Here is a 27,984-nt window from a genome sequence, read left to right on the forward strand (position 1 = left end):
TAGGAGCATATATATGAAGATATGTTGAACCGTTGCACATGATAGTTCCCGCTGCCTGTGCCGGATATGTCTAGTTGAACCTTTTCAACGCTGGAGAACCCGAAGCCGCGGGTGCCGAGAACTTAGTTTGCACATACACCTTTTGCATGCCATCCTCTTTCTTCTCAAACTTCTGATACACCTCCACCATATCCTCGATATCTACTCGATGGGTAACCATCTGAAGAGGATCAATCTTTCCTTCTTGAATCATCTTCAAGAGTTCATGCCAGTACTTGTGCACCGGTGCTTGCCCGTTACCAATTAATCGAATTCCTCGCTCCACTAGAAAATACATCGTCAGTACGAGTTATCGGGAAATAAACAAAGCGATAAGTCGGTACGTACTCAAGCTTCCAATATTGAAATGATTGGTGAAACCAACATAGACACCCTGTGTACGATGTCAGTTAAAAGTACACAGATGCGTACTTGATTAGCAAAACGGAGCAAGACTTACGGTGATTCCACAACGCCCAAAGTTCTTAACACTTGTGATCATTTCATTGACAATCTCCGAGGAATCAGTCTCGAGACCAAGCATAAGCTCGAAATAATGACTCCATCCTTTCGCGTATTCACTATTTTCCCAAGATCAACAATCGCTCCTTAGCAGAGAAAATTAAAAAGCCGACTTACCCAGCTACACACTCGAGAGCAACGTCTGGGCCGCGACCATCGACCATCTCCTTGAGTTTGCTCGTAACTGAAGTGCCACTTGGAAGTGTAGAATAGTCAATAGTCTCAACTTTTGGGTACTTCGATTTCACGAAATCCAGTCGCCAGTTGGAATCTATAATGATGACACGTGAAGCTCCGTTAATGAATGAAAACTCTGCACACATTTGTCCAATGGGTCCTAACATATCATCAGTTCTTATTTTCTTTTCTTTCTTTTTGAGAGTTTCAAGGTATTCATACCAGCACCCCATATCGCTACGACATCACCCTTTTCAACGCCGGTATCCACGACGCAGTTCCAAGATGTAGCAATGACATCTGAAAGATACAGTCCCTTCTCATCTGGCACATCACTTGGAAGTTTCAAAAGATTCACATCTCCACTACATTTGACAAATTAGCGTACTTGCAATTAAAGCTTTTGGGAAATTAGGAGAATATGAGGGGTTTTCCTTGCCGACGACTTACAATGGAACTCGAACATATTCAGCCTGGCCTCCAGCAAACCCGCCAGTGAAGTGACTCTGTAGGATAGAGATATATTAGCATAACGAAAGAGGAGCCCGAATACTTCTAATATAGTTTTGGGTTGCGAGCTGTTGAATGGGAGACTTACGTAGCCAAACATTCCACTAAATACGATCAGCAATCTGTCTTTTATTTGTGTATGGGTCTTTACTTACGCTGTGGTTCCACCATACATACCATGCTCCAAGGTGTTACTGTTCGTCCTCTCACACTGCGACGAAAGCTTCTGTTTGCAATAGTAGCAGTCCCCACAGGCTATCTGGAAAGATGCTACCACTCCTAAAGGTGCGTAAGCCAGCGCTCTTAACACTCATTGGAGAGCCAGGAGGTTAATGCAACGATGCGTCTCGCGGAGAAGCATGCAGCGTCGATATCAAGCATGTCAACTGTACTTACGATCGCCTTTCTCAAGGCCCTTAACTCCTGCGCCGTAAGACTCCACAACACCACAGAACTCATGACCTAGGATATCCCCCTTCTCCATCTCAATTACCGATCCATGTAGTAAGTGAAGATCTGAACCACAGACGGTGCTTCCTGTAACTTTCAGAATGACATCTCTATCTTCTACAACTCTTGGTTTAGGAACATCCACTGTACGTTATTAGCGTCATCTCATATTTCGCCTTTCACCCCATATAATGAAAGCATATGTTTTTGCGAAACCCCCACTAATGGTACATATAGAAGACTTACTGAGCTTAACAGTGTTCTTTCCCATCCAACAGAGGGCTTTCATCGTTTCACCACTTGGATCCGCATACTTTGCACGGTCTCTACCAGGATTGGTGATATCTTGCTCAGTAATGGCATTATCGTTATGTCCTAAAACCTTCTCGACCAGAGCAGCAGCCTGGGACAGAGCCATTTTGAAAACTGTAGATCAGGTGACTGTTATTGAATCGTTATTTCAATGTAGTCAAGTAAAGATTATTTTGAGTAGAAGAAATCAATTTCGGAAATAAAATACTTCGACACGCTAAAGATGTTTAATTTCAAAGCAAAGTAACAGTCTACTTGTAGTTTGCGGAGAAGTCAAAAATAACACACGATGTAAGCTACGTCACCAGATAAAGATCGACTTGACGACGTCAGGACTCCATATTGTAACCTTGTAGAAATATATGCACAACAGATTGGCGCGTAGCGATGCACTCATGGTGTTACATCGCGCGTTACAAAGAAACAATTCTGGAATAGATTTCACTTCAAGGAATATGTAGAGAAGAGTATGGAGTCCTCTAATCATGTTTCATGGCGCACCAAGTCTGCTCGCTAAGTCAGCTGACCTGGGCTATCGTTGAATATCACTCACTACTTTAGCTCAATAAAACGACCTTGATTAAGATAAGTAGTAGTTGAAACGAAAAAATTACTTAACCACGGCATTATCTCCTGTATTTTTGTCTTTCATATTCAAATAAAACAGAACTGATCAACCCCACTCTTCAGTTTACAAAACTAACATGGCTGACGTCCAAGTCAAATTAATTTTTTGAACAGGAAAACAACTCACGATTTGATAAGAAAAATCCCATTGGTATGTGTAGGGTGAATTTTTACCAGAAAACCGACCATAAACATCAAAACGAGGCAGACTTTTAGAGTGGGAGATGCCGAAGGGATGTCTGAAGGATAATGTACCGGTCTTTTGAACGCATAAAGTAATGCGACCTCGCCCATAATGGTAGTGTTTGCCAAACAGCGACCTTCCCAGTTCTTTTTCCGAATGGAACCACACGTCCAAAGTGCGAGCTTTTTCTAACTTATATTGGAAGAGTCTAGACAGTCGATGTATAATCGATACAAGGGCGGGTTAATATCACTTGCCAAGTTTGGCTGGTACTTGGCTAACGGGAGGGTTCAACGATTCCATAATGCGGACCAAGTAATGAAGCCTATTCAGAAATGGTATTGTTCGCTCGCTAATGAAAGATGATATGCGGACATTCCACCAACATCGTACTCTGACTGTGCCCTTTCAGCGCTAACTTGCTGGCAAAAACACGCATCCAACACAGTTGAAAAATCATCTCTAGTAATCAACCAAGGCCTCAACGGTTCTCGTCCATCCACTCCTGTTCACGCAAAGCGGACCATCTTCATCCTGCGGCCTATGAATCTCTGGACACCCCCAATCACCAGGTCGAAGCTTGATCCTGGAATCATGGCCGTAATAGACACCACCACGTTCGACAAGCCTAGTTTGGAACAAGGTATTTCTCAAACGCTCACGAAGTTCCCTGGGATATTTGCGATCATACGCAACGTCTCGGATAGGGGTGAAATCGATCGGAACGCATTTGGATTTGAACGTAATATCCCCGAGATGAGCTTCCATTTTTCTGCCGCGAGCGCTGTAAAAAGCAGGTAAGCTCGCGAGGTTTTGTCCAAACATGTGACAGCATGGTACTAATCGAAGGTTTTGCATGCAGAATTGGAATTTCCCCCAATAACCACTATCAAAAGATGTAGCCCTCTCTCCCAGATCCCCGGTGGTAACTGTGAATCTTCTTATGTTGGGAAATTCGTTGACGAGGTAGGCTTCGTCATCGTGGGCTTGCGTTCCTAACCAGAAGTTCAATTCAACGGCAACATTTTGAATCTTCATTCTTTCAGCTTTGTATTCACGAGACATCATCAAAGGGTGCCAGCCCCATGCAAATTCTCCCAAGGGTGCCAAACCCGAGGGGGGTGTAGCTAAGATGTTGGCTCCGAACCTGTCATACCCACAATATGTGTCATCTCGTGCATCGAGAGAGTCTACCCATGGCCAATTCCACTAAATATATAATATCAGTGTCTGACAAGTTTGATAGGACTAGATTGACTCGGCTTACCGAAGCTACATATGACGACGGGCCAAAATATATCGTATCGAGTCTAGGTATAAAATAGACGCTCCGTTTGTACATGACTTTGAGACGCTGAACATCATACTTTTCCTGGAGAACTTTCCTTGACCCTTTAGAAGCATTGAAGAGCCTTCTTCTATCGCTGGATGTAGTGTTGTGCCGGTATATTTCCTTTTCTTTGGCAGCTTCGCTATCGGGTACGCGCCGACCGTTACGGTAATGCAGAAAGTCATAGTGTTTAATCTCGATTATTTTGTTCTCCGCCTCAATCGCTAGGGCCCAGATTTGATCTTGAAGCTCTGACGGGAGATCCAAGAAGCGGTGGAGGGTTTGGGGAGTCTGAGAGGACGACATGAGGTAGATATTTTGGCGCAAATAAATGAGCGATATGTGTTGAATAGAAGCAGCGAGTGGTAGAGCAGTACTGAATGTAAAGATATGGTCGATAGTGAAAGCTGGATAAATTGTGGTAAAGGTCACGGAGATGCAAATCGGACAAGGAGTCACCATGAATACCGAAAAGCAGAGGCAGGCGCGAGACACTTGACTTTCGACCACCAGATTTGTCACTGGAAATAACAGTAAACCTGCACTCTAGGAAAATATTGAAGTAAAAGAATGGCACTTACATGGAATGCATCAGCTACATCATCCTAAGACCAGGTAATTAACCAGAACCAGCTGGAACAGCAAGTCTTTAGGAGGGAGATATCTCGCCCAAGACCGAAGTGTTGCGTGAAATTATGAGCAGTATGCTCAATTTGATTAAAGATCTACTTCATCTAGTCTATTGAACATTTGTTCCGAATATTAGCACGAATGGCGCGGATGGAGATCGCCGGGTATTCTTTAAGTTGAATGCGAATGCGGAGCGCCTGCGAAATAAAAACCCATGTATCTAGATGACCGTGAGTGAACAACACCTTCGATGTATGCATAGATTCTCCAGATGCGCAGCCACGAAAACGAACGTTCACGTCGGTCGTGATCTTTTTACTGGTCTATTATCCTCTAATCCACCGTCGGCATCCTGGGTGATGGTATGCTTAGATTTCTCTTCACCACCAGGCTTAGCTTCTGCGCCATTACCTCCATCAGCAGCTGGCGTGTTGTTTGTGCGATTTTCTTCGTATTTGATCAGAAAAGGTTTCCCAACAGTTCTGTCATCGTCCTTAGAGCGCATATCATCTGGTGGGATGTTGAGGCTTCGCTGCGCAGCTCGTCTCCAGAACCCTTTAGACGATTCGCTGGCATGATCTGCGAGGGGCAAGAGTGTATTGGTCCATGCCAGAGCTTCTGCCTCCAGTCCTAATATCCGAAGCGATCGTAGAATCCGGGTTATGCGGAGATGATTATGGTCCATTCGCCGGTTCCATACTTTTGGATTGGTTTTGTAGTTGGCTCCCTTTTTGACCTAGAGATAATCAGCAATGAAGACGAAGGTTTGATAGCCATTGTAGGCAGAAGTGTACTTACTACAGGGTCACCAGACTCGCTTTCACTGAGCTCGAACCCATAGAAAGAAAGAATTCTCTTGAAAGCAGTTCGCAAACTTTCGCGGAGGTCTTTTCGTGCTCGAAACGAGTCGAAAACACGTTCGTCAATGACTGCTACAGTGTATTGAAAGTCAGAGCGCTCTGGCAAAGGGAAGACGGTTTGGATGTAGTCATGGCTCCATTCTAAGTTCTCATCAGACCAGGCTAAAATTTGTGATAGACTGCGGCCTTGATCATCCGTGCCAGTTCCTTCAAAGAATTCGATGAGATCTGGAGCTCTTAATGAAGATGTGCGTGGCATGTTTCATGTAGTCTGTTAATGGCCGTCGATGTCAACCGAGTGGTTTCCTCAGCCTAACAGCTGGGCAGACTGTGAGATTTAGGTTGAAGATGATGGAGGCAGAAATCATGCGCAAGGCTGATAAGATAAGGAGATGCCGAGGCTTGGAGCTAGCACGGAGCAACGGCCCCGGCCCCACTAAAGTATAGTAAGATGGTCCGAGCGTCCCATAATTGCTGCTAAGCGAAAGTCTCGACCCACCTCTCCGTCTTGAGACCGTCTCTTCTCTAAACGACATTGACAACTACTTCTGACACACACACGGCTAGTCGGGTACTTGAGATATCTGTTCAATGCTACAGCTGTTGGTTGAGTATTTAAGCAAATCTGTTCGCCCACTGGGCTGTATTAGTCGATTCGAACCAGGTTCCCCAATTTCGCTCCCTTTAACATTGGACACCTGCCATAGCTGCGTTTCAGTCGCCCAATATATAAGGTTGGTTCATACCTACGAAAGCGCGCGCTGTGTCTGCCATACGTCAGATATAAGGGGCAACATGAAGATTCACGAGGAAGCAGATCAAACGTAGCGTAGCTCTTCCAAATCTAGCTGGGGGGACACCTACCTACATACCTCGTCTACCTAGGGGGGTAGGTGCTGATATAAATACCAGCTCTCGCTTTGATAAATATCTGATTCATTCCTGTAGACTGGCTAATTTCTGGAGAACACGCATAAAGAATGAAACCCCGATTCGAAGCATCGGTCATTAGGATTAGGATACGTTACGCCGCAACCCGATTCTACAAAAATTGGACCTCAGACCAACGATCATCCCTATTGTCACTTAACTTCGATTTTGGCTAACTCTTTCAATGCGAAACAGAGTCACTCTTGCTTTGCTATCCAGCTATAGACCATGGGGCAAGTAAAAGTTCATCAGAAGATAATGGACACTACGAAAATCACTTATGGGTGCTATAGCACACTTGCAACTAGATGTGGATTGCTCTAAATAAGATTTCGCAAATCCTTGAGGCTCCGAGGTTTTTGTCATATATTTCAGAGGTCCAACAACTCATAATCTCAACGCATTGGACAGACTAGCTGTGATTAGGCAGACATCAGGATCGTAAACATCCATCGCTGTCGTTGGCACCTTGAACATTCGACGCTCTGCTTCTCAAGCATGACTTGGGCTATCTTGCGCTACCCAGCTGCGCGGCTTGGCTGTCCATATGTAGGTTATTTTGACTATCATGCGTCGAAGGTCTCTGACAAGGTGAATTAGAACATTTTGTTTGCCTCATACTTATTTAGTTAATATGTACTAGAAGTATCGAAAAGGAAGCCAAGAGTGGATCGCCAAAGCACGTGCTCTCGAAATGTATATTTGCTTCTTCAACCTTGAATTTCGAACACTCAAGGATGGTATACCTTGTCCGCAGAGAGTATCTGCTAGCGGTCTTACAATATGCCAGGAGGCTTTCTCCGACGTGAGAGAATGAAATCTGCCGTCTTTTGCCGAGGCCTCAAAACTATGAGCTTCCTATGATGAGTCTCTCCGGCCTCCTGGTATGGTTCGATTGGCTAGGGAGGTCCCCGCCGACATTTTATCTGCTTCTTGGCTGAGCTTGATCGTATGAGACATTATTGGGCGCAGCTCTTGTTCCCGTAAATGTTTATTCCCAGCTTGGGTTGTGACCCACCTCTTACCAAATGCTTTCAAACGCTTATTGGAATTCAAGCTGGGAAGCGGTGTTGCGCTCTAAAGAGTTTGCTAGCGCTCAGCTGGAGGGTTGGCACATATGAAGGAGGTGTCTGGGTGGGTTATAGAGGTGGGGGTTGACAAACTCTCACCTCGTCGTGTTCAAAGATGTAGCACCCGGCCTAAGGTAGTGGTGGTTATTGCGTGGAGGAGAGGCGGTGGTGTACACAAAAAGGTGGTGCATTCAGTGGGAGTCGCTTAAATTACCAGATTGGGTACTTTCTCGGTACGCGCCGCACGACTACCGCGTGACGGCTGAACCTCCCCCCTATCTTTCACTCACCGATGTGAAGAATCCAGCTTTTGGCCAAGCTCTACAAGCTCAAGGGTCTAACCCAACCCCCAGTGAATACACCCCGAGGTGGATATGCATGCGGCTTACGGGAGCTTCCCGGCACCATCTTCAATAATTGATTCTACTTGGGCCATCTTTGTCACGGCGCCATTCCTATACGCTCGCATTTGAACTCTCCTCAAGACCCGTCCAAAGACTGTCTCTACTCGCTGTATACCCAGAAAGAGCGTTGAAGAAAAAGAAAGTGCAGGACGGGAGCCAAAAGGCCGCTAGGTGAAATGCCCGACCCGCAAGCGCTCTGACTGTGCGTTGGAATCTTTGAAGCGGATGCGGGTTAACTTGATGACCGTTCTCTACCCAAAATTATCTGAAGGTCAGGAAAGGTCATACACGCGACAACGACGTCCATCTACATTACCAATAGCATTGGAGGGGTATCATATCCCGACTTTCAGCTTGCAGTCCACGTGGATTTTCTTCGCTACCTGATTTGAAAGCGGCTCGAGAGTCGTAGTGGCGTTCATCCTTGAAGATACTGGCGGTGGTGCGCTTCGTATGAAAAACAAAACCGAAAGGTAACTTCATGGCTCTTATTGGTCTTGACCCTGTTGAAAGTGTCAATACAGGATTAATCACAACGAATGATTTGGAAACTTTAATGCCATGGATCAAGTTGGCCGGACCTCACAGCAGTTGGCCTTCTTTTGCATATTGAGTACATGAGCCGCTAACTCACGCCGACGGTTCCACAAGACTTCGCAGGCTCTTGTAAGTCTTGCTATGAAGTTTGATCCTTTTCGCCTGATAAATTCTGACTTTCTTTTGGCCATAGGAACATAGTATTTCTGCCTGAGATCGTTTGTCATCGGAGGAGATCTTGTTTCTGTAGCCCGTATTTCAAACTTCGTGACTTCTCAGACACGAAAGCCAAGACGTCGAGCCTGATGAATATTCTGAAAAGCTCGCCAAAATCCATACATCAATCTCGAGTGAGACATCGGGGCGTGATACCCAGATCGGCATCACTGGATGACAGGTGAGCCGCCCACAATCGACATACGTTATCGCAAGAAAGACCTTAGATCTCGTGTCGAAAACGACTGTGGTGCTGTTCCCGCTCCATATCTGCCAAGAGAGCGTGCCACAAGCTTTTTGGAGTCAGATGAAGTATCAAGCCATCCCGTTTCGCTACTCTCACTTGGCAATCCTTCTGGACCGGCATTGTGGCTTTTCTTTCCCTTCTTGACTCTTGATCTCGCTTTTCTGAACAGTTGCTGGTCCGATATCCTAGTTTCCAGCATCGAATGCAATGCTATCATGATTCATCACACTTGTTGCCGTACAGGATATTTTTGCTCTTCTATTTTGGAAGTTGCGCGCGGCCAACCTTCTTTGTCGACATATGAGACAACTCCCACGAGGTGAGAGTTGCGGCGAATGTATTTTGAGCATCTAGACTGTTGGCAACGACGACTTCACACTGAATATGTCCCCACCACCGCGGTGGATTATCCCGTTTCGGATAACAGTGCTCTGGAGGTGGTTTGGATATTATGAACCACGAGAAATCGCCCTCATGCCCATGTAATTCGTGCGATGGCGCCTTGGGGTTACGATGCAAAGTTACCTCCCTTTATTCATCTGTTTAAGATAGTCAAGGAAAGAGATAACTCCGTTTCTATCACATGTCGTGGCTTCACCCTTCGCACATTGAATGGCGCGGACTGATCATACGATTTTACGTGTATTAGTAGGTTGGTTCGCAGGTGTCAGAGTTTACGGGAGAACTCCCTTTTAAGTAAAAATACACAAGATGCTACAATGGAAATCTTCCTAGTAAGTCGACACTCTAGAAAACACTTGTATTAGAAGACTCTTAGTGAAAATTGGTACTGACCTCAGACTATCCCCGAACAGTAACTAGTATTATATATTAGCCCTATCACTTGACGTATCATACACCTAAGCTGCATTAAAAGTCATGAGTCTTTTTCAGATTAGGACTTGAAGTATATGTTTTAGGGGTATAATCTCCCCTCTAGCATGTAAACTTTTGTTTCATGTTTTACCAATATGCATCCTTTCAGAGCTAAGATTATTGATGCAAGGCAGAGGAGAATGTCACAGTTACCATCACTATCTGGGATACCATGCTACGGTCTAGCCATCAGCCACAAATGAACACGGGATCTTAAGGTCATCTTGCTAGGTTTGTGTGATCAGTTGCGGCACAAGGTAATGATACTCTATTCTGAGGCTGACAACTCTCTTGCCACCGCGAGAATCCTTGAATGCTAAATAACATAAGTAGGAGGAAGCATTTCGTAAGTTGTTGTTCTCTATCTCTTATTCAATCATACAAACATCACATCAACAACACTTGTACAGCAGTGTTGGGTCCCAAGAACAACGTCAGGCGCTAGATACAATACTCCAAGATGCATTCAATTGGCTCAACACTTCTACACTTGAGTTTCTTAGCCCACCAGGTTAAAGCTCTCCCACAGATCACCGCGGCAAAGAATGGAATCAGAGACTGGCTGAGCCCCCAGTAAGTTACTTATCTATTGGTACTTTATATACCTTCGGAGTCAATGATGCTAATTCCTGTTCAGATACACTCCATTTCAAGCTCCATTGGTTGTACCTCCAACGAAGCTACCTAAAGCAACTTACACAGAACCTATCAATGGAACGGTCATTGACTTCTTTGAAATCGACATCCGCCAGTTCACTGCTCAGACAGTAAGTGATGGTCGCTGTCGTTGAAATCTTTTCTAGTTACTAAGTCCGTCCTAGTACCCGCTTAGTTCTGGTATTGGCCCAACTACCTATGTCGGCTACGACGGGATGGCTCCAGGCCCTACCCTTCGTATGACAAGAGGTCGCGAGGCTGTTGTACGTTTTACAAACTCTGCTTCGCGTCCTTCATCTATCCATCTTCATGGTAGCTACTCTCGCGCACCTTGGGATGGATGGGCAGACGACGTCACAAATCCTGGACAGTTTAAGGATTACTACTACCCAAATAGTCAACCACAGAGAACTCTTTGGTATCACGATCATGCTATCGGTATTACCGCTGTGAATGCTTACTTTGGGCAAGCTGGTGAGTAGAATACTAGAAAGATTATCTCCCACACTCATCGAACTAATCTGAACAGGGTTTTACATCCTCACTGATAATAACGCACCAACAACTCTGCCCACTGGTGATTACGATATTCCCCTCATGATCTCCGCAAAGCAATTCCAAAGCAATGGAAAATTGTTCTCGCCCGAAGCCGAAAGAGACTCACTTTGGGGAGACGTTGTTACTGTCAACGGTGTCCCATGGCCGTTCCAAAACGTTGAACCAAGAAAGTACAAATTCCGACTTCTCGATGCCAGTGTTTCTAGATCTTTTAAGCTCTACCTTGTAAGTGTCCTGCTGTATCAGTACCAAGACTACTGCTGATCATCTGAAGGTTGATGCAGCAAGACCAAATACCCGCCTCCCATTTCACGTCGTTGGCGGTGATGCTGGATATCTTTCTCAGCCTGTGCAAACTACCAGTCTTGTTATCTCAATGGCCGAGCGCTGGGAAATTGTCATCGATTTCGCGCTTTACCAGGGAAAGTCTTTGATTCTGATGAACGAGCGCGATTTCCAAACCAATGAGGATTATCCCGAAACGCACAAAGTGTAAGTCATCGCAAAAATAATTCAAATCGACCAATGCTAACTTGATTTGCAGAATGAAATGGGTGGTCACTGGCACCGCCACATCTCAGGTTGGAAATGGGCCACTACCTGCTACACTTGCCACTCTCCCTGATCCTGGATCTCGCGCAACTGTCGACCACGAATTCAAGTTTGAGCGCAACAACGGCGAATGGAGAATCAACGGTGTCGGATTCGAAGATATTCCGAACCGTATTCTTGCAAAGCCGCCCCAAGGAGGTCTAGAAAAATGGCGTCTTAAGAACAGCTCCGGTGGTTGGTCCCACCCAATCCACATCCATCTCATAGACTTCAAAGTGGTTTCCAGAGTCGGCGGAAGAGGCGCCGTCGAGCCCTATGAAGCAGCAGCGTTGAAAGACGTCGTTTATCTCGGCGAGAACGAGGAAGTCGAAGTCATCGCCAAATACCAACCTTGGGCTGGCGTGTACATGTTCCATTGCCACAATCTCGTGCACGAAGATCACGACATGATGGCTGCTTTCAACGTCACCTCTGTGAACCTTAGCAGTTATGGATATCCTGACGATGCTACGTTCACTGATCCAATGGCTGCGATCTGGCGCGCAAAGCCGTGGAATGGGCTTCCTGCTAATGTTGCGGAGATTGAGTCGACTGTTCTTCCTCTCTTTGCGGGACTGGGTGCGTATCCGTCTACTGCCAATGTTGAGGCTGCGCTTGCGGATTACTATACTACTCATCCGATGGTTGATGGTATTCCGCCGAATGTCAAAGCTAGAAGTGTGAGTGCGCTAAGAAATCACAATGATTTCAGTTGAGCTTGGCATTGTCCAAAGGCGAAGGGTACAAACTGATTAAATGGCGGGACTTCGCTTGGCGTTTTCATATGGGCATTTCTTATATATATACGTTTGAAATAGTTTTGGTTAAATATGTCAGAAGTCATCGAGGGACAAGGTTTGAAATGCTATTCATGTCTACGGTTCTGTTTAATATCGTTTTCGTCCGATGATCTGACTAATCGGAATGCTGCTCGTCGTCGTCGGTCACTCCTTCACTTATGCACCATGCAAACAGTTTTTACCAAGACATGGTGGTGTTTGGTGCTATACGAATGAGTGTAATTCTCTACCAATATGAGTCCAATTAGATAGAGCTTTCTCGTACTTCCATTTCGATTTATTTGCCTACCAATCTATCAGTGGAAAAGACAGTGGTAGATGTACTTAAAGAAGGGGTATGGAAGGTTATCCACGGGTAACATAAGTATAATTACATCTAAATAGTTATTCAAAGACGACAGAATCGAACTAATCTTTTTTAGAACATACAAATACCCTCGCTGTTCGTAAGAAGAACATCGATCTGGAGAAGGGTTTTACAGATTCAAGGATCTATAAAAAGTTTCAAAAAAATACACTCGCTTTTCGTAAGAACAGTCCCAATCTCGAGAAGAACTGCACAGATTTGGGGTCATATGGGAGATTTGAGAAAAGACGTATGTATCCACGTCTTTTCTCTGCAGCGCATGAGATCAACCACTAGTTTGCTACCCTGAAGCTACCCTATCTCGAATCTCGTCTTGTGCACGCTCATGGCGTTTCCTACATTCGTCGGTCTGGCGACACATGAAAGGAATTTCCTGGACACGCTTCGCAACTCTGGCCGCTCCTTGAGCAGTTGCAAAGGTAAACTTCACTCTCCACTCAGTTTCGTCATCAGCAGTATCGGCATCACCCACAAGATCAGCGATGACCTCCTGGGCAAGTATGTCATGGAGCGCCTCTCGAATCGCAGCTTCGAAACGAGGGTCTGAAGCTGAAGTTCCGGTGAGCATGAGCTTTTCGATGGCATGTCGGGACGACATAGCAAGTTTGCGAATCCGAGCAGAGATGGAAGTCCAATACTGTTCACTGTCTCTTTCGGGTGCGGTATCGAGTAGATCACCATGGTGTGCATATCCCAGATCTGTATCTACAAATCTGTAATCTATGGACCCATCCCACACACTACTTAGTGTTATGATCGTCCTGCTTAAACTCTCTTGGTTGAAGTCGATGTGTAGAACACGCCGTGCAGGAAGTTCCAACTCCTCATTCTCACATTTGTATACATCTGTAAAGTTGTTACACATAGCAGTCTCATAGCCTGCAGATGCTGCTGAGGTTGCGTATAGCTCCTTTCGATAGATTGATTGAGCTAGGAAATTCTTAAGTTTCAGATGGTCGAAAACATCGTTGATCTCTTCTTTTTGAGCCGAATGCCTGCCGGAGAACTGATTACCGCCGCAGTGATTGGCTGCTCTACGCCTAACCAGGTCTGCGTCTCGTGTTGAAGTGCCGATACCATCGCGGCGAGGATAGCTGTTTCCGGATTTGCAGGCCGCCCGATGAGTTTGTTTAAATAGCGTTGTGCTTGTCTCATGAAATAATCCCACACGTCCCTTTTACAGTCAAAATAATACGGATCTGGAAACATTGGGCCAGTCGCGAGGCGGCGGAAAAGAGCTGTGTAGGAAGCATCGCCTTCGATCAAGGCAATTTGCTGAAGGCTACCGTCCTGGAGTCTCACTACGGCAGCGCTATATCGATTTGTTAGCTACCGCCGTCCATAAAAGAGAGAGGACATAGAGATAGTTAATGCCTTACCCATAACTAGTCTCCACTGCAAATCCAACACCCGGTGCTCTAATCTCCTTTTCGCTTGGGCATCTCTCACACTCAGGCAAAGGGTATATGCGAGGATTATCAGCACGATATGGGGCTTGGGAGACGTCCTTTTGCGCGTCTTGTAAAACAACCTGACTTGAATTAACAAGGTTGCAGACGCCGAAGAGTATGAGCATATATCTCCAGCTCGACCGGATGGGAAACATCTTGTCTAACGACGAGGATTCGTGGGGTCAAGAGACGTTGAATGATAAGAAGAGCCTTTGAATTAATTGAGGACGAGGATTGTGACATACAACAAGCCTGGTAGAGAACCAACATTGGCTGAACAAGACACGTGATACGGCCGTCGTGAGGCCCTCGAATGATACGTCCCATTTCTCTCCTATGATGAAGGTGAAACTATGACATATCACCCCAAGTGTCGTTTGAATACTTCAAGACGACATCTGGATAGAGTTCTGATGATTCATGAGTATGATGAATGTTAATTATACGATACCTCATTACCTTCGTTCTACATACCATCATGTCGGTGTAGAAATGATCAAGTTATCAGACGGCACGATCATAGGTCACTTTGCTAAATCAACGCCACGCTTTTGTTGATAGTTCAATGTATTTCCAACCAAGTCCCTTGGGATTCTGTTGGTCTGCCAATACCAGAGCTTCAGGCCGCGGTCTCCTCTTTGTTGGTGCTGGTTGGATGACGTCTTCTACAGCACATGACCTTGAGCGCCCCAATGCTGAACAGGTGTTCATTTTATGTCATTCAAAGTATTTTCAACTACCTTCAAAGGAAGGCCCTCAATGGGTGTTGGTTTGGCGATATCAGAGCCAGAATTTGCGGCATCATAATTTCGTATTCCTCAGAAGATCTTCTAGCGGCCGTTAATCGCGGTTGACTCTCCTCACATGATGCTAATGTATAGCCTCATAGGGGCTCATTAAGTCTGTAGAACCTCGCAGAGCACTTGAGCGTGGAGATAATAATTTTGAGAAATTGAATGAAATGTACCCCGTAAGAAACGAGCTGTAAGTGTTCGTTATGAAGATGTGGGTCACCAAAAATACCTCCAGACTCTTTCTTATACGTAGTTGACTCTTGACAAGCATAAGAAAAATAACCCTTTTTTCCTGTCATCCTTGCTGTTTACTACTCAAACATGGAACGCATACTATCAGTACTTCTCGGCTCTGTGCAACTACATAACCCAGTCCCGAGCCCTGAAAAGCTCGTTACTCGTCTCATCGAAAGGACCCTCTTGTAGGTTCTTGAGTGCTAGCTTGTAGGTGTTAGCCACAATGTCACTCTCTGATTGGAATTAATGGCCACTTACGATAACGTGATATTTAACCATCAAATCTCTTGTTTTGTCAAGTTCCGGATCATAGATCCAGCGCATTAATAAACTCTGCCACTCATCCATTGTCCCTTGTGTTTCCTCTGATATAGCAAACTTCTTTGAAAGTGACTTCGCATACCCTCGTAGTCTAATCAGCGCAGCAATTAGATCATGTTTGATCCAGGCCTTGGAATCGATCTTCTTTAATTGAACCTGAATGCCGTAGTCATGGATCCCGACACGGCTATACCACTGAGGCTTTTTTTCTTGCACCAAAATAGCGAAGCGGGCATACATTGCCGCTCTGACGATGTAATCATTGCCCTCCTTCGCCTGCTGTAGAGTCACTTTTAGAACTTGATCAAGATGCTCCTGTACATCGCTCTTCTTAAATATAATATTGGAGGCGTTCACTGGATCATCTGTGCCGGGCCGGAAAACACCAGGATTCTTACAACAGTCGTTGGTCCGGTAGCCCGTGTTAGCCGTCTCGCTCATATTCATCAGGAGCTGAAAGGCAAGTGTTTGCTCTTTTGAGTTGATCAGATGGCTGGATGAAAGTGCAATGGCCTCAAGGTATATAATCAGGAAGGCGTCGATGTGCGTAGGGTATGAATTCGCGAGCGTCATCATGCCGTGGCAGATTCCATATGAGGCGTCACTTCGCTCCAGAAGAGGCAACCATTCGACCATACGGACAAAAATACTAGGTAATGAGTCTTGAGTTACTTTGTCCTCTTCTTTTGGAAAGCCTTGAATGAGCGGTGTGACTGAAACTAACGTTGAAGCATCTAATTCCAGAGCGAAACACCGCGAAAGGAGACGCTGAGACCTGTTGAATGCTTCAATATATATCGATTCGCCTCGTCCCTCCATGACTGCAGGTTGATCGGGAAAGTCAAGATATCTCAAGTGAAAATACAAAGACCTCAATGATATGAGGTATTGAAACCGGTGAAGAGGCAGCGTCGTGAGTCAGAAAGTTTCAAAATACTGGATATAATGACGCTTTTTACACGAGGACCGAAGTGTCAATCGCTTTGATCCTGATAAACTGTCAGTAATTTCTTCAAAAGACTTGCCAATTACCCTAGGTACTTCAGAGACAACAAGAGGTTGTATAGTGTGCGCACAGCAAGCAACCAACACTTCGCCTTAAGGATGCTGCATACCCCGCTTTTTCCAATTGGAGCCCGGGTCTCCACATCAAGGACACCAATTTTGGCACAGAAGACTGAAACCACCACCACGTAATAAAACGAGCACTAAATAACAAAAGACTTACACCCAATGTATGAGGTTTCTATAAGACATAAACCATATCCAAAACAAAGCGAGATAGCATTATATCACTCTTTTTGGCGCGAGAGAAAACCTATCAACTTTTACAGTAGGCGACTCAGGCACAGGCCATGTACCAACATCGGAATCCAATAACATGCACGAGACTCGAGAGCATTCCTTATGTTGGTGTGTGGCTATTTTCAATACTACCGCGCCTACTTGACGTTTCCGAATCTTCCTTGATACACTATTTATAGATTGTCAAAACTTCAATTTCGAGGCTCATGAAGAAATCGATCACGCGTGGAGTGTTCCTCGCAAAAAGCTGACCGTGATTCAAGAGATTTGTCCATCTTTCCCTTATCATGACTATATCGAGAGCTTTGACAGACTTCGTCCTTCTGATCCTGCATGGCTCAGATAGAATGTAAGTAGTATCATCAAAGTCGTCTTGATAGATTAATAAACTGAACATCATATCATGCTACTACCTGCCACTCTACTACACAAATTGAACAATATATCACTCCGACAATACATATTTTCTAGTTACACAAAAGTACAGTTCAGCAAAACCCATTGTCAACATGAAGTTTTTCTATACCCTTTTTACTTCTGTCATCCTTCTGAGGGCCGCAACCGCAGCTAGAACTACGTTCGGCGAAGATGGAGAGGTGACCACTGTCACTAGCAGTTATGCAGATACCTATCCAGATTTGGTCAGAGCGCCGAGTCCGAGTAAGAAGTCTCTTGTCCAAGACCCTACAAGAATACTTACTAACGTTCAATACAAGGCGTTGGAGACGGACCAAAAAATGAGCCGTTTCCCGAGACTGAAAAATTCAGCAAAGCAGCCCTGATTGCAGCCCACGCACAAGCCTTAAGAAAAAATGGATCAGGTGCAACGTATCCCAAGCCTTGGAAAAGAGATGGAGCAGTAACTGAATACATGGAGTTCCCGATCATGGTTGATGGGAGTCTTTGGACTGGAGGCAAACCAAGAGAGTTCAGAATTTTATATAAGAAGTCGGACAACACTTTCTATAGGGTTGCTGTACATTTATCGGCTACAGACCTCACTTTATTCGACCTATGTGGTGCACCAGTTGCTAAAACCAAGCGAGATTCCACGGGCCCAGAGGATGAGGCTTTTGGTTCCTTGAGTATGCGTATTGTATCTCGTTATACGGACGCTTAGACTAGACGTAGAGGAATTTTTCGCTGTCGGGGGTGTATTTTTCTTGAGGACGAATCAAATCACGACGGCAAGAGACTACTGGAAGCAGCCGGTATATGTTGGTTTGGCGGATTTGGTTAATTTGGGTGTTTTGATTAGTTTGGTTGGGATAGTGTTCAGTTATGGGAAAATATTTTGATGCGCTTTGGTCCGGGAAATTGGGAAAGGCACAGTAGGAGGGGTTTTTTTTTTATGAATTTAGTGCAGTATTTAGTATAGCGATTGAATAGAATTTGACTGTTGAAAAAAGCCTCCTCGCCTCAATCTCGTCTAAGTCAATTTGTTACGGTTACGAGTCTACTACTCGTCTATATGTTCAAAGTATGGTAGCACCAAAAACTACTTACAAAAGCAGAGGCCCCACTTAGTGCTCAACACTAGTAAATGTGCTCTTGTTTTTCAGCCATCTTTTCTATAGTGGTCGTCAAGCCCACAGAATCCTAACGCTGCTGCGTTAGATGAGTACAAGCCTACCGCCAACATTCCTATTCGTGCCGAAGGATTTGTCCTAGTGAAGGCCCATTACCAACTCATCGTGGTTACGTTCAGGATTTCTAATTCAGGCTGTATGTTTGTTCTGCTAGGATTTGTAGGATGATCCCATAGCTTGTGTGATCGTTTGAATTGTGGAGTATTTTGCCAATCCAGGCATGAAAGAAGATTTTCAGCGACTGAGCTACCTGCTATTTCCGGAGGTTTGTTGGTTCCAACACTTGTCGACACAGCCAATAATTTCAAGCTATCTGGGCGCCACCAACAGGCGCTGAGACGTGATACCTGTATAGATATCCAGTAATACTACCCTGCACACATATTTACCCCCTCTTCCAGCATATCCGTGCAAAAAACAGGTGCCGACATGCGAGCTTCCAAGCTGAGCCCATCTCGAATTGAATGAGGATGTTGACTGTCACGTCGCCTGGAAAGAACCAACATTCGCTGACAGGGGTGTAAGGTTACCATCACGTAATCCATGACCACGACGGACTGCTTTCATTTGCACTTTTTATAATCTATGTTTACGATCTATGTTTATGATCTATAGGCATTTTCGCGTAACTTCATTTTAATAGTCAAGCAAAAACATAAAAAGCTCATTACCGTGATCAACGGCCAAAAAAAGCAGCCCTTTGCAACATTTTCTCTGGATCAGTTAGCATGGTTGTATGAGGTATCTATCTATATTATCTCGGAAAAATATCCTCTAAAATGAACCTAGAAACCCTTGACAACAAACGTTCTGGTAGCTGGAGCTGATTCATGACTTTTTGCTTACCACCACCATATTTCATTTGATATCATACAAACGGGACTTTCGCCACATAAAATGGTTCCAGCAAGGAATGCATCCTCGTAGTGTGCTTTTCCACGCGTGCTCCATCGGTTTATTCTTTACTGTTGGTTTCCAATGCCCGCCCTTGATAAACCTTGGTACCCCAGAAAGACGGACATTTTATTGCACTTCAGCCATTTCATTTGGCGATTTCTATCCGCAACAAACTTCTGGGCTAAACGATGCTGAAGCCCCCTTATCGTTCACTGCTCCAGTTTTGAATCTTCAGGTAGACTCAGTTAAAACATCACTAGTTCTCAAGTTCTTCTTACTTGGTTCAATATCAGTCGGATGCCTTTACCTCAGATCTTCGGCTAATCAAGGAATAATTGCGCATGAGGAATACCATTTCAATTGAATTCGTCTTTAGACGTTGCATTCCATTGCCACTAGAAACAAAGGCTATCTCAATTCGACCACGATTAGCCTCTTCCCTGGCCAATTTATCTACTGCTCGATTAGGTGCCTTCAGGTGTCTCCTTTGCGATCGCGGTTTCTACTGCATCACTGATCTTGTCTGCAAGCATCTTAGTCTGGCTAAGCATTGCAGAATGACCAGCATTACACCTCTCTATGTGCGCCCCGGCACTTGCTGCAAACATTTCTTGGTACTGTGTTGGAGCTGCTTTGTCATTCTCACAAATGAGATAAGTTGACGGAATATATTTGTACGCGCCTCGGGTCAGCTCTGTCTTCTGGACGGCATAAGATTGGGGGATAAGGCGAGATTCCCAGAGTTTGGCATCAGACTCGGGAAGGTCGTTATACAGAATTGAAGCACCATTGAGGATACCAAATCGTCCATCAGGCTATAATATATATAAACATGTATTGAGATAAGGACTTAGAGTAAAGTCTTACCTTGACATCATTATTAGGTGACTCTCCAAAGGCTCCGAGTACAGATTTTCCTGGTGGTAGGATAAAAGCACTAAAATAGTACAGGTGAATAACGCCACCGGATAGTCCACGGGATTTGCGGTAGCTATAAGCAAGTTCTTCTGGAATTGCCTCACTGCCCACCAAACCGCCGTAAGAATGCATCGCTACCACTACTGTATTGCCTTTGTATTCTATTTGCCGTATAAGCTCTAGACGTACCGCTAGAGCATCGTCAACAAGCGTTATTGAAGGAAACTCGGGGTCATCGACGTTGGTACAGCTCGGAAGCGATGGATGAATAGTAGGATAATCCAGCTTCAGTAGTCTTTGGACGAGGGATGTATACACCAGAGGGGTTTGAAATGAGCCTTGGACAAGCAAAATTGTAGCTTTGTCGGCCTTGGCGTGGGTTTCAGTTACAGACATGATGATTTCCCATACGAATTACGAGTCTTTGGCGAAATTTGAGCTGGATACTCGACTCTGTCCGACTGTCAAGAGGTCGGAACAAGTAATATATATTGGATATATGTCGGAAATCTTCGTGCCGAGTACGGGTAATCTCGGTGTTAGTACGTAAATACGTATCCCTGAGCAATTCTGATATGCGGGTAAACACTAAATAACCCCATAGAAAGTGCTTTCAAGGCTTCGAGCCCTGCGGCGCAGTTGATAGCCAACCACTCTTATCGGATGCTGATACACTATAGCTTAGCAGAAACTCGCCAACATTAATTAGGATATCAAAACTTCAATGCCATCGTCCAGTTGAGGTAGCAACACCAACACCCATAAATCGACACCCTCCATTTTGCGCAACATACTCCAGGATGCTGGTAATACTTGAACATTCCAATATCATTTTACACGCCGTATCAGTAGGGACATAAGGCAGGTAAAAATAGCGGGCAACATTTCATGCTATGAAACCATACCTTCACCTGATTGTGAGCCTAACCTAGCCTCTGGATTTCAAAAATCAAGAGCCACAGTCTCGGCGTTTAGACGGGCGATGAGCTGTCTTTATCAGTAAAATTCGAAGTGAATACATTGTTCTGGACACCCAAGTGTTTCCTGGCTTGAATATTTCAACACACAATGAAATACTGGCATGAAATCAACAAAGTGTAGCACCGAGCTCTCATGCTTTGCCAAGAGGTCCAATTCACTTTCGAAATGATGCAATGCCAGTCTTCGATTCGGAATGGATAGTTTATGGTGCACAAGGACTTCGTGGATGTGGATGCTTTGGCATATCAAATTTCACCTCGGAGTCATCCTTCATCTTTTATCTGTAAGTTTACGTGTTATTTAAGTACTACATCTAAATCGCATGGAACTCGACAGTTGTAAAAGAAAACCTGGGTTTACTGAACAACAATTTTTCCCAGATACACTTGCACAAAAAATATGAGAAGCCATCCTCATTGATCCTTCAAGCCAAAGTAAAAGGGCTGTGAGGCTGCTTGAAAAATCGAAGGGAAGACTAGAGAAGTGGCCAGGAATATTGGAAAGTCGAAAATTGAGTGTTCCAAAAGAAATTTCTCTAGAGTTAGTGGAGATGGTAAAGTTAAGAAATGATAGTAGAATGTGAATATCGTATGGTTTGCTTCCAAATTATTTGCACCGTAGGGATCTCGAACTTCATACCTTTTCCTCCATCAGAAATGGATAAAGGAGAAGTCATAAGTGCAATGGGACTCTTCCCTTAGAAAAAAGGCACGAGTCCAAGGAATCATCGATGAGTGCTCCTGTTGATTACAGTCAGCCTTCAGCTTGAAATTGAGCATATTAGCAGCGCTGTCAAGTTGCGAAACCTAGGTTTCACTGGGCCGCTGAGGCTTTGCCGTTTGGCACTCACATTCCGGACACTCAAATTCGGTAGATGTAAGCTTGGAAATTAGTGTTCACATTGCTAGCTGCGGCGAGAGTAAACTAGAAGAGCAGTACACATTACAGCCATGGCTATCAGGATCCACCATTTTGTTAAAGGAAATCCTGATGAGGGGATTTTGTTGAGGATATATAAAAACTCGCTTAAACATAGGGGGGCAAGTGCCGGGCCGATTGGTTCTGAGCCGGACCGGTGTAGAACCTGCAGCCGATAAGTTTTCACCGTCTGTAATAATGCCATGTTCCTGCCTAATCGTACCAACATCGACACCAACACCCGGACCTGTAGCTTCAGTTTTTATCAACTTTTACGTTTCAACACGATCATCAGTAGGCTAACACTATTTCGGTATCAGCACCAGGTGTCCAGTGGTCAATACGCGGTACAGGCATGAACATCCTGTAATAGTGTCCCACACACGCACTCAATTGTCTCGGGACGTATTCCTAGAAGAAGTGAAAGCATAGATGTGAGCTACAAGGCTCATCCCGGCTTCGTCCTTGCAGATGCTCTCATTTAAGCTTGTAGAATACACTGACTCAAGCTAGCGGCTTCTGCGAGGGATGACTCTGGTATTCTGGGCATAAACGTGTGTTTTCTCTCGGTCGTATGACATACCACGGTCCACTGGTCTGCTTTTTCCCGAAAATCTCGCATTCCTACGAAATACATACCACTTCAAAGACACCTGACACCAACATGCTCGCTCAACTTTTTAACCTAAGGGGTACATTCCTCTTAGTAGAGCTCAAAGCTCTGACCAAGGCGGGAGATGTAGAAGGCTTTTCCTCCGCTATGCGAAAATGGGAAGCCGTTCGAAGTCCAGGATGGCCAAGGGTCAGCTTGGAGGAGTTTGTCCTCTGGGAAGGGGACGTCATTCCAGGCAAGAAGGTAATGCTCTTACACAGGGTACTTATCACGGCTGCCGAGAGCGGACAGGTGGACATAGCTGAGATCCTCATCAAACGATATGGCTGTATCACGTGTACGCCCGCAGTGTTCGCGGCTTTCAAGCGCGAACAATGGGGAATTCTAAAGCTGTTCATCAAGCACGGCTGGAACATTAATAGTGCCGTGGGAGGCAGTAATATGTATCCTGTACTCAAGTATGTCACCATTTGCCACCACCTTCTGCTTCACTATAGCTATGTATAGTTATCTTTTTTTTCACGGCCTTTTAACTTTGCTTTTATAGGTTTGTGATCAAGTCGGAAGCAAAGTCTCGATGGTGTCTCGACCACGGCGCAGATCCAACGCTACGAACTGCCGCCCTGGATCACAGTGTTGCAAGTGTTTCCGGGGGCTTAGCACCTCTGTCGGTAGTCAAATTATTTCGAGAGTACGGTATTGATTACACAAAAACGGACGCATTACATGAAGCGGCTTGGTGGGGAAGCCGCAGACCCGGCCGCGTCGAAGTTATGGCCTATCTCATCTACGAGGTTGGGTACCCAATAAACCAAGTCGAACATGATTATCTTCCCGACGTGCGCAGAATGTACGCCCTTAATGGGCTCGGTACGGCTCTGCACAAAGCTGTGAAAGGAGAGTGTAAGGAGACGCTCAAATTCCTTCTAGAGAATGGAGCGGATCGTGGTATAGCCGACATGTGCGGCAACAAGCCCATCGACATAGCAAAGGAAATGGGGTTTAAGGCCGGGATAAGATTACTCGAACAGTGATGGAGAGGATACCTGGGTCTGGCGTATACCCTCATGACGATATGCGCAATTGGATCAGCGCGAGGTATTTTTGTCCGTTGTGTGAAAATTTGAAATCATGTTGGAAGAGTCTGCATTACGATTTTTATGAGAATCGTTGTTTTAACTTAATGCTGAAGAATATTGCTGGAAATCATGCCGTCGGCTGCCGAGGCGTAGCTGGGAATAGCCAAATTTGATTCTGTCTACTTTGTGCAAATGCTCAGGGTTCAACAAACTCGGCGGAATTTACTTTGTCTGATAGGAAAAGACTAGATGTGGAATTGTGAGACAGTCTGGTTCGAAGGTAGGTTATCTCCAAGGCCGTGATGTCGTTGACGGCTAATGCGGTGGAGGCGGTGGAGGCGGCAGAATCTTGACACCAAATTTCGCTTCTCCATATCTTCTTTCCCCGCAAATGTGACAACTTCGCAACCAAACATAAAGACCATTTTTTCTGCTCCCAATGTTCATCTGATGGCAATCGATGTGCACTTCACTTATAGATAGCTTTCAGACAAACATGACGCTACGAGAAAGCAAATTGCGATGTCGGGATACGATACCGGTATTCGGCACCCACTTTTGACGACCAATTGTCGATGATTTGCTAGTGGATTATGCTATTTTTCGTCATCGCTAAGAACTCTTAATCCTCAATTGTAACTCTTGTAACCAAATTCATTGTCTTGGTTGTATTCCATCCATCAATATGGCCCCTGTCCTAAATCAAATCCAATGGATTTATCGCGAGTTTGGCCTCAAGTCTCTTTTCCACACCGGCAAGAATTCGTGGCTCATAATACTATCACGATGCACGCGGATGTTGGCTTATGGGACTAGTTCCCTAACACTTGTTCTCTTCTTTTCTGCCCTAGACTTTTCAGATACTCGAATTGGATTGTTCATGACTTTGACGCTATTGGGGGATGTTCTTCTGTCTGTTCTCTTGACATTAGTGGCGGATAGGGTGGGAAGACGCCGGATTTTGTTTGGCGGCTCTCTGCTTATGGTTCTTTCAGGGGCTACGTTTGCGCTGTCTGAGAACTTCTGGTTGCTGCTTTTCGCAGCTGTTGTTGGTGTTATCAGTACAACAGGTGGCGACCTGGGACCCTTCCGAGCCATTGAAGAATCTACGCTCTCACATCTCACAACTCCTGAGACTCGTTCGGATGTACTTGCGTGGTATGTTACTACTGCTAGCTTTGGCTCTGCAATCGGGACGGAGGTTGCTGGGCGTGTGGTGGATTACTTGCAAAAGCGAGATGGATGGACGATACTTGATGCATATCACATGGTGTTTTGGATCTACTCCATTATGGGAATCCTCAACATGGTCCTGACACTTTTACTCGACAAAAGATGCGAGGCGGTGGAAACAAAAGAAGTTGTTGACACTGGGTCGTCACATGGAGAAGAGTCAGGGGTTCTGCTTGACGAAATGCACGAGCACGACGAAGACTCTGGGGATGAAGGCCAACATCAGAGAAGTTCAAGATCAATTCCGAGCCCAGACCTCCAACTCGGGAAGAAGAAAAGTCGCTTCTCGCAGATATCTCAGGAGACACGCAGTGTGATGTATAAGCTTTGGTTCCTACTCATTGTAGACTCTTTAGCTGATGGCATGGTGGGATACTCTTTGACGGTGTATTTCATGGACTTGAAGTTCAGCCTTGCTAAATCGACACTGGGAGATATCACATCTATAAGTTATCTGCTCTCTTCCCTATCTACAATATTTGCGGCTCCACTAGCCCGTCATCTGGGACTCGTCAACACCATGGTATATACTCATGTACCATCCTCAGCAGCGGTCCTACTGTTTCCATTTCCATCAAGTGTCTGGATTACAGTTGCTCTTTTCTTCCTTCGAACTGGTCTCAACAACATGGATCAAGCCCCTCGATCTGCTTTCATCGCGGCTGTTGTTAAGCCGGAAGAGAGAACAGCAGTTATGGGCATCACAAGTATGCTTAGAACTTTAGCGGCAACATGTGGGCCTACTGTTACCGGTTTACTAGCTGGAAATGACAAATTTTGGATAGCGTTTGTGGCTGCCGGAGTTCTACGTCTTGCCTACGACTTTGGGCTCTTCGCGATGTTTGTGAACATGAAGCTATATAAACATGAGAATCCCGAGGGAACAAAAGGAGGATTTGCTCTCACTTCTACCAGCTCACGAGATGAAGAGGAATTAGGAGAGCTTCGAAGGGACTCTGAAAACTCTGAAAGAGCTCCCAAATAGGTATTAAAAACGATGATCTGTCAGTCTCCACAAGCCTCTTTGTCAAGGTCAATGGATCGTAACCACCTAATGTGCCAAGAGAACCTCAGGTGATTTCAACGGCCCTATCATTCAGCTATTTCGATAATTTGAAAGATGACCAAGTGAAATGAGTGGCAAGAAACGATTTGGAATGTTGGTGTCATACTGACAAGTGGGCGAGAAGCAGGTTTCGGAGCAAAGCCCTGCTCCGCGTTACGACCAGAACCAGCATCAATCGTTAAGCGAGAAACCGTGATACTACACTCTGCTGAACAAGGCCATTTTTATGCACATCTAAAATATCTATATGGGTACCACGTAATCAAAAGAAAATTGTCTTAAGTTCAGTCTTCACAGGTAGGTCATAAGGTAAAAGTGCTCTGAAATCGCCGAAATTCTTTTAGCTCTTTATCCATCGAATGTTCCGTGGTACCTGGGTCAAAGTCAAAAAACGAACTTCCAAAACTTTGCTCTCTCAGAACCACAAATCTCAAACAGCTCCCGTTTCTGGAACGATGGATTGGATGAAAATTCCTCCGACCCAATCTTTCCCTTGGAAGAAATTCGTGGGGCCCTTATCGAGCCACCTCATGAGCACACATCGTTGACCAACGAAATCCAGCCAACTGTTATACGAATTCTTTCAATCCCTCTCGACATAATTCTACCATTCAGTATCACGTCGGAGGATTCTATCGAAAGGTTATACCATGTTAATCCTTGGGAAGTTCATTCCACAACCACGATCACGTTCTTTGAGCACACTCCAAATCCTTTCAAAGGGAGCAGGTCCGTACGAATCACGGAAACCATCTGCCATCTTCCAATTCTTATGCTGTTACATTGCGAGTTATCTCTCGACAAACTCTTTGTCTTCGAACCCGAACGTTTGATGCCGTCACTGGGCAAATTCTAAAATGCATACCAATACTGTTGGAACAACTCAACAAAAGCTTCTTCTCAAAAACATAAAACGAAGCTCTAAACTCACAATCAAAATACCGTTCCACAACACCCCCTCACAACCACTTACTCACTCCCCATGACTTACCCGCCATGTGCTACGACGTCCTCTGGGCCTGCGAACGCTGCCACTCCACCTTCCCCCACCCGAACGGTATCATCTATCAATGCGAAGAGAAAGGCCACCCCTACCTCGAAGCATGCGAGGAAGCGAAAAAGAACGGCGAGCCGCTGCCTGAGCCGGAACATTGTGATCCGCCTCGGGAAAGTATTCTGGATGAGCAGGATAAAGGCTGTTCGGATTTCTGTGAGGAGTGTCAGGGGGTGACGGAGGAGAAGGAGACGGATTATTATCCGGATGGGAATGAGGAGGATGAGGGTGGGAGGTGAGATGGTTGATGGGTGCGTGTGGGGTGTTGAAGGTGTATGTTTGCGGGGAATTGGATAAGTTCTCGTCGCTCGTTAGGTGTATTTCTTACCTTTTGGTGTTTTGGCGCTTTTGTTGTCTTATGGAGGTTATCTTGTCACTGGTATATTCATTCAACATGAGATACCATGATTCGACTTATTCTTTTCCCTACTATGCGTTTTCTCTGTATAAATTTTGTATGATTTGCACCTCCTGATAGCCAAAGTCGAACGTCTCAGAATCATGTTAAACAAACCGCCAAATTGGTGGTGCTTATCTATCTCGGAATGGCAAAGAAAGAAGGACAATTCGTCTGATCCTATCCTTGATGAGGATTCAAGAAGTCATTGTTCAGCATCACGATGGACAAGAGGGG

General features: G+C 45.1%; 11 protein-coding genes across 11 annotated transcripts; 5 read left to right on the forward strand and 6 right to left on the reverse strand.

Annotated features, from left to right (window-relative positions):
• Positions 1 to 70: 70 nt before the first annotated feature.
• On the reverse strand, positions 71 to 2,116 carry GLAREA_05191 (GroES-like protein; the record flags this gene model as incomplete). The annotated part of the gene is made up of 10 exons (XM_008078480.1): positions 71 to 324; positions 388 to 433; positions 500 to 620; positions 679 to 898; positions 961 to 1,103; positions 1,189 to 1,244; positions 1,337 to 1,352; positions 1,404 to 1,527; positions 1,645 to 1,842; positions 1,945 to 2,116. 10 exons carry the CDS (start codon positions 2,114 to 2,116, stop codon positions 71 to 73), a joined length of 1,350 nt encoding a protein of 449 aa, XP_008076671.1.
• Positions 2,117 to 3,283: 1,167 nt separating this feature from the next.
• Positions 3,284 to 4,457, reverse strand: GLAREA_05192 (uncharacterized protein; the record flags this gene model as incomplete). The annotated part of the gene is made up of 2 exons (XM_008078481.1): positions 3,284 to 4,030; positions 4,089 to 4,457. The coding sequence occupies 2 exons, from the start codon at positions 4,455 to 4,457 to the stop codon at positions 3,284 to 3,286; spliced, it is 1,116 nt and encodes a 371-aa protein (XP_008076672.1).
• Positions 4,458 to 5,076: 619 nt separating this feature from the next.
• GLAREA_05193 (uncharacterized protein) lies at positions 5,077 to 5,900 on the reverse strand (the record flags this gene model as incomplete). The annotated part of the gene is made up of 2 exons (XM_008078482.1): positions 5,077 to 5,517; positions 5,580 to 5,900. 2 exons carry the CDS (start codon positions 5,898 to 5,900, stop codon positions 5,077 to 5,079), a joined length of 762 nt encoding a protein of 253 aa, XP_008076673.1.
• A 4,481-nt stretch (positions 5,901 to 10,381) lies between these two features.
• GLAREA_05194 (Cupredoxin) lies at positions 10,382 to 12,443 on the forward strand (the record flags this gene model as incomplete). Its single annotated transcript, XM_008078483.1, has 6 exons — positions 10,382 to 10,494; positions 10,559 to 10,688; positions 10,743 to 11,052; positions 11,108 to 11,361; positions 11,411 to 11,628; positions 11,681 to 12,443. 6 exons carry the CDS (start codon positions 10,382 to 10,384, stop codon positions 12,441 to 12,443), a joined length of 1,788 nt encoding a protein of 595 aa, XP_008076674.1.
• A 731-nt stretch (positions 12,444 to 13,174) lies between these two features.
• Positions 13,175 to 14,500, reverse strand: GLAREA_05195 (uncharacterized protein; the record flags this gene model as incomplete). The annotated part of the gene is made up of 3 exons (XM_008078484.1): positions 13,175 to 13,889; positions 13,940 to 14,206; positions 14,274 to 14,500. The coding sequence occupies 3 exons, from the start codon at positions 14,498 to 14,500 to the stop codon at positions 13,175 to 13,177; spliced, it is 1,209 nt and encodes a 402-aa protein (XP_008076675.1).
• Positions 14,501 to 15,499: 999 nt separating this feature from the next.
• On the reverse strand, positions 15,500 to 16,516 carry GLAREA_05196 (uncharacterized protein; the record flags this gene model as incomplete). The annotated part of the gene is made up of 2 exons (XM_008078485.1): positions 15,500 to 15,580; positions 15,635 to 16,516. The coding sequence occupies 2 exons, from the start codon at positions 16,514 to 16,516 to the stop codon at positions 15,500 to 15,502; spliced, it is 963 nt and encodes a 320-aa protein (XP_008076676.1).
• Positions 16,517 to 17,511: 995 nt separating this feature from the next.
• GLAREA_05197 (Microbial ribonuclease) lies at positions 17,512 to 18,122 on the forward strand (the record flags this gene model as incomplete). Its single annotated transcript, XM_008078486.1, has 2 exons — positions 17,512 to 17,662; positions 17,719 to 18,122. 2 exons carry the CDS (start codon positions 17,512 to 17,514, stop codon positions 18,120 to 18,122), a joined length of 555 nt encoding a protein of 184 aa, XP_008076677.1.
• Positions 18,123 to 19,952: 1,830 nt separating this feature from the next.
• On the reverse strand, positions 19,953 to 20,802 carry GLAREA_05198 (alpha/beta-Hydrolase; the record flags this gene model as incomplete). The annotated part of the gene is made up of 2 exons (XM_008078487.1): positions 19,953 to 20,303; positions 20,356 to 20,802. 2 exons carry the CDS (start codon positions 20,800 to 20,802, stop codon positions 19,953 to 19,955), a joined length of 798 nt encoding a protein of 265 aa, XP_008076678.1.
• Positions 20,803 to 22,969: 2,167 nt separating this feature from the next.
• GLAREA_05199 (Ankyrin repeat-containing protein) lies at positions 22,970 to 23,952 on the forward strand (the record flags this gene model as incomplete). Its single annotated transcript, XM_008078488.1, has 2 exons — positions 22,970 to 23,376; positions 23,466 to 23,952. 2 exons carry the CDS (start codon positions 22,970 to 22,972, stop codon positions 23,950 to 23,952), a joined length of 894 nt encoding a protein of 297 aa, XP_008076679.1.
• Positions 23,953 to 24,682: 730 nt separating this feature from the next.
• Positions 24,683 to 26,215, forward strand: GLAREA_05200 (MFS general substrate transporter; the record flags this gene model as incomplete). The annotated part of the gene is made up of 1 exon (XM_008078489.1): positions 24,683 to 26,215. One exon carries the CDS (start codon positions 24,683 to 24,685, stop codon positions 26,213 to 26,215), a length of 1,533 nt encoding a protein of 510 aa, XP_008076680.1.
• A 1,077-nt stretch (positions 26,216 to 27,292) lies between these two features.
• On the forward strand, positions 27,293 to 27,925 carry GLAREA_05201 (uncharacterized protein; the record flags this gene model as incomplete). Its single annotated transcript, XM_008078490.1, has 2 exons — positions 27,293 to 27,585; positions 27,835 to 27,925. The coding sequence occupies 2 exons, from the start codon at positions 27,293 to 27,295 to the stop codon at positions 27,923 to 27,925; spliced, it is 384 nt and encodes a 127-aa protein (XP_008076681.1).
• Between the last annotated feature and the right edge of the window lie 59 nt (positions 27,926 to 27,984).

This window comes from Glarea lozoyensis, assembly GCF_000409485.1.
Source record: "Glarea lozoyensis ATCC 20868 chromosome Unknown GLAREA10, whole genome shotgun sequence".
NCBI classification, from domain to species: domain Eukaryota; kingdom Fungi; phylum Ascomycota; class Leotiomycetes; order Helotiales; family Helotiaceae; genus Glarea; species Glarea lozoyensis.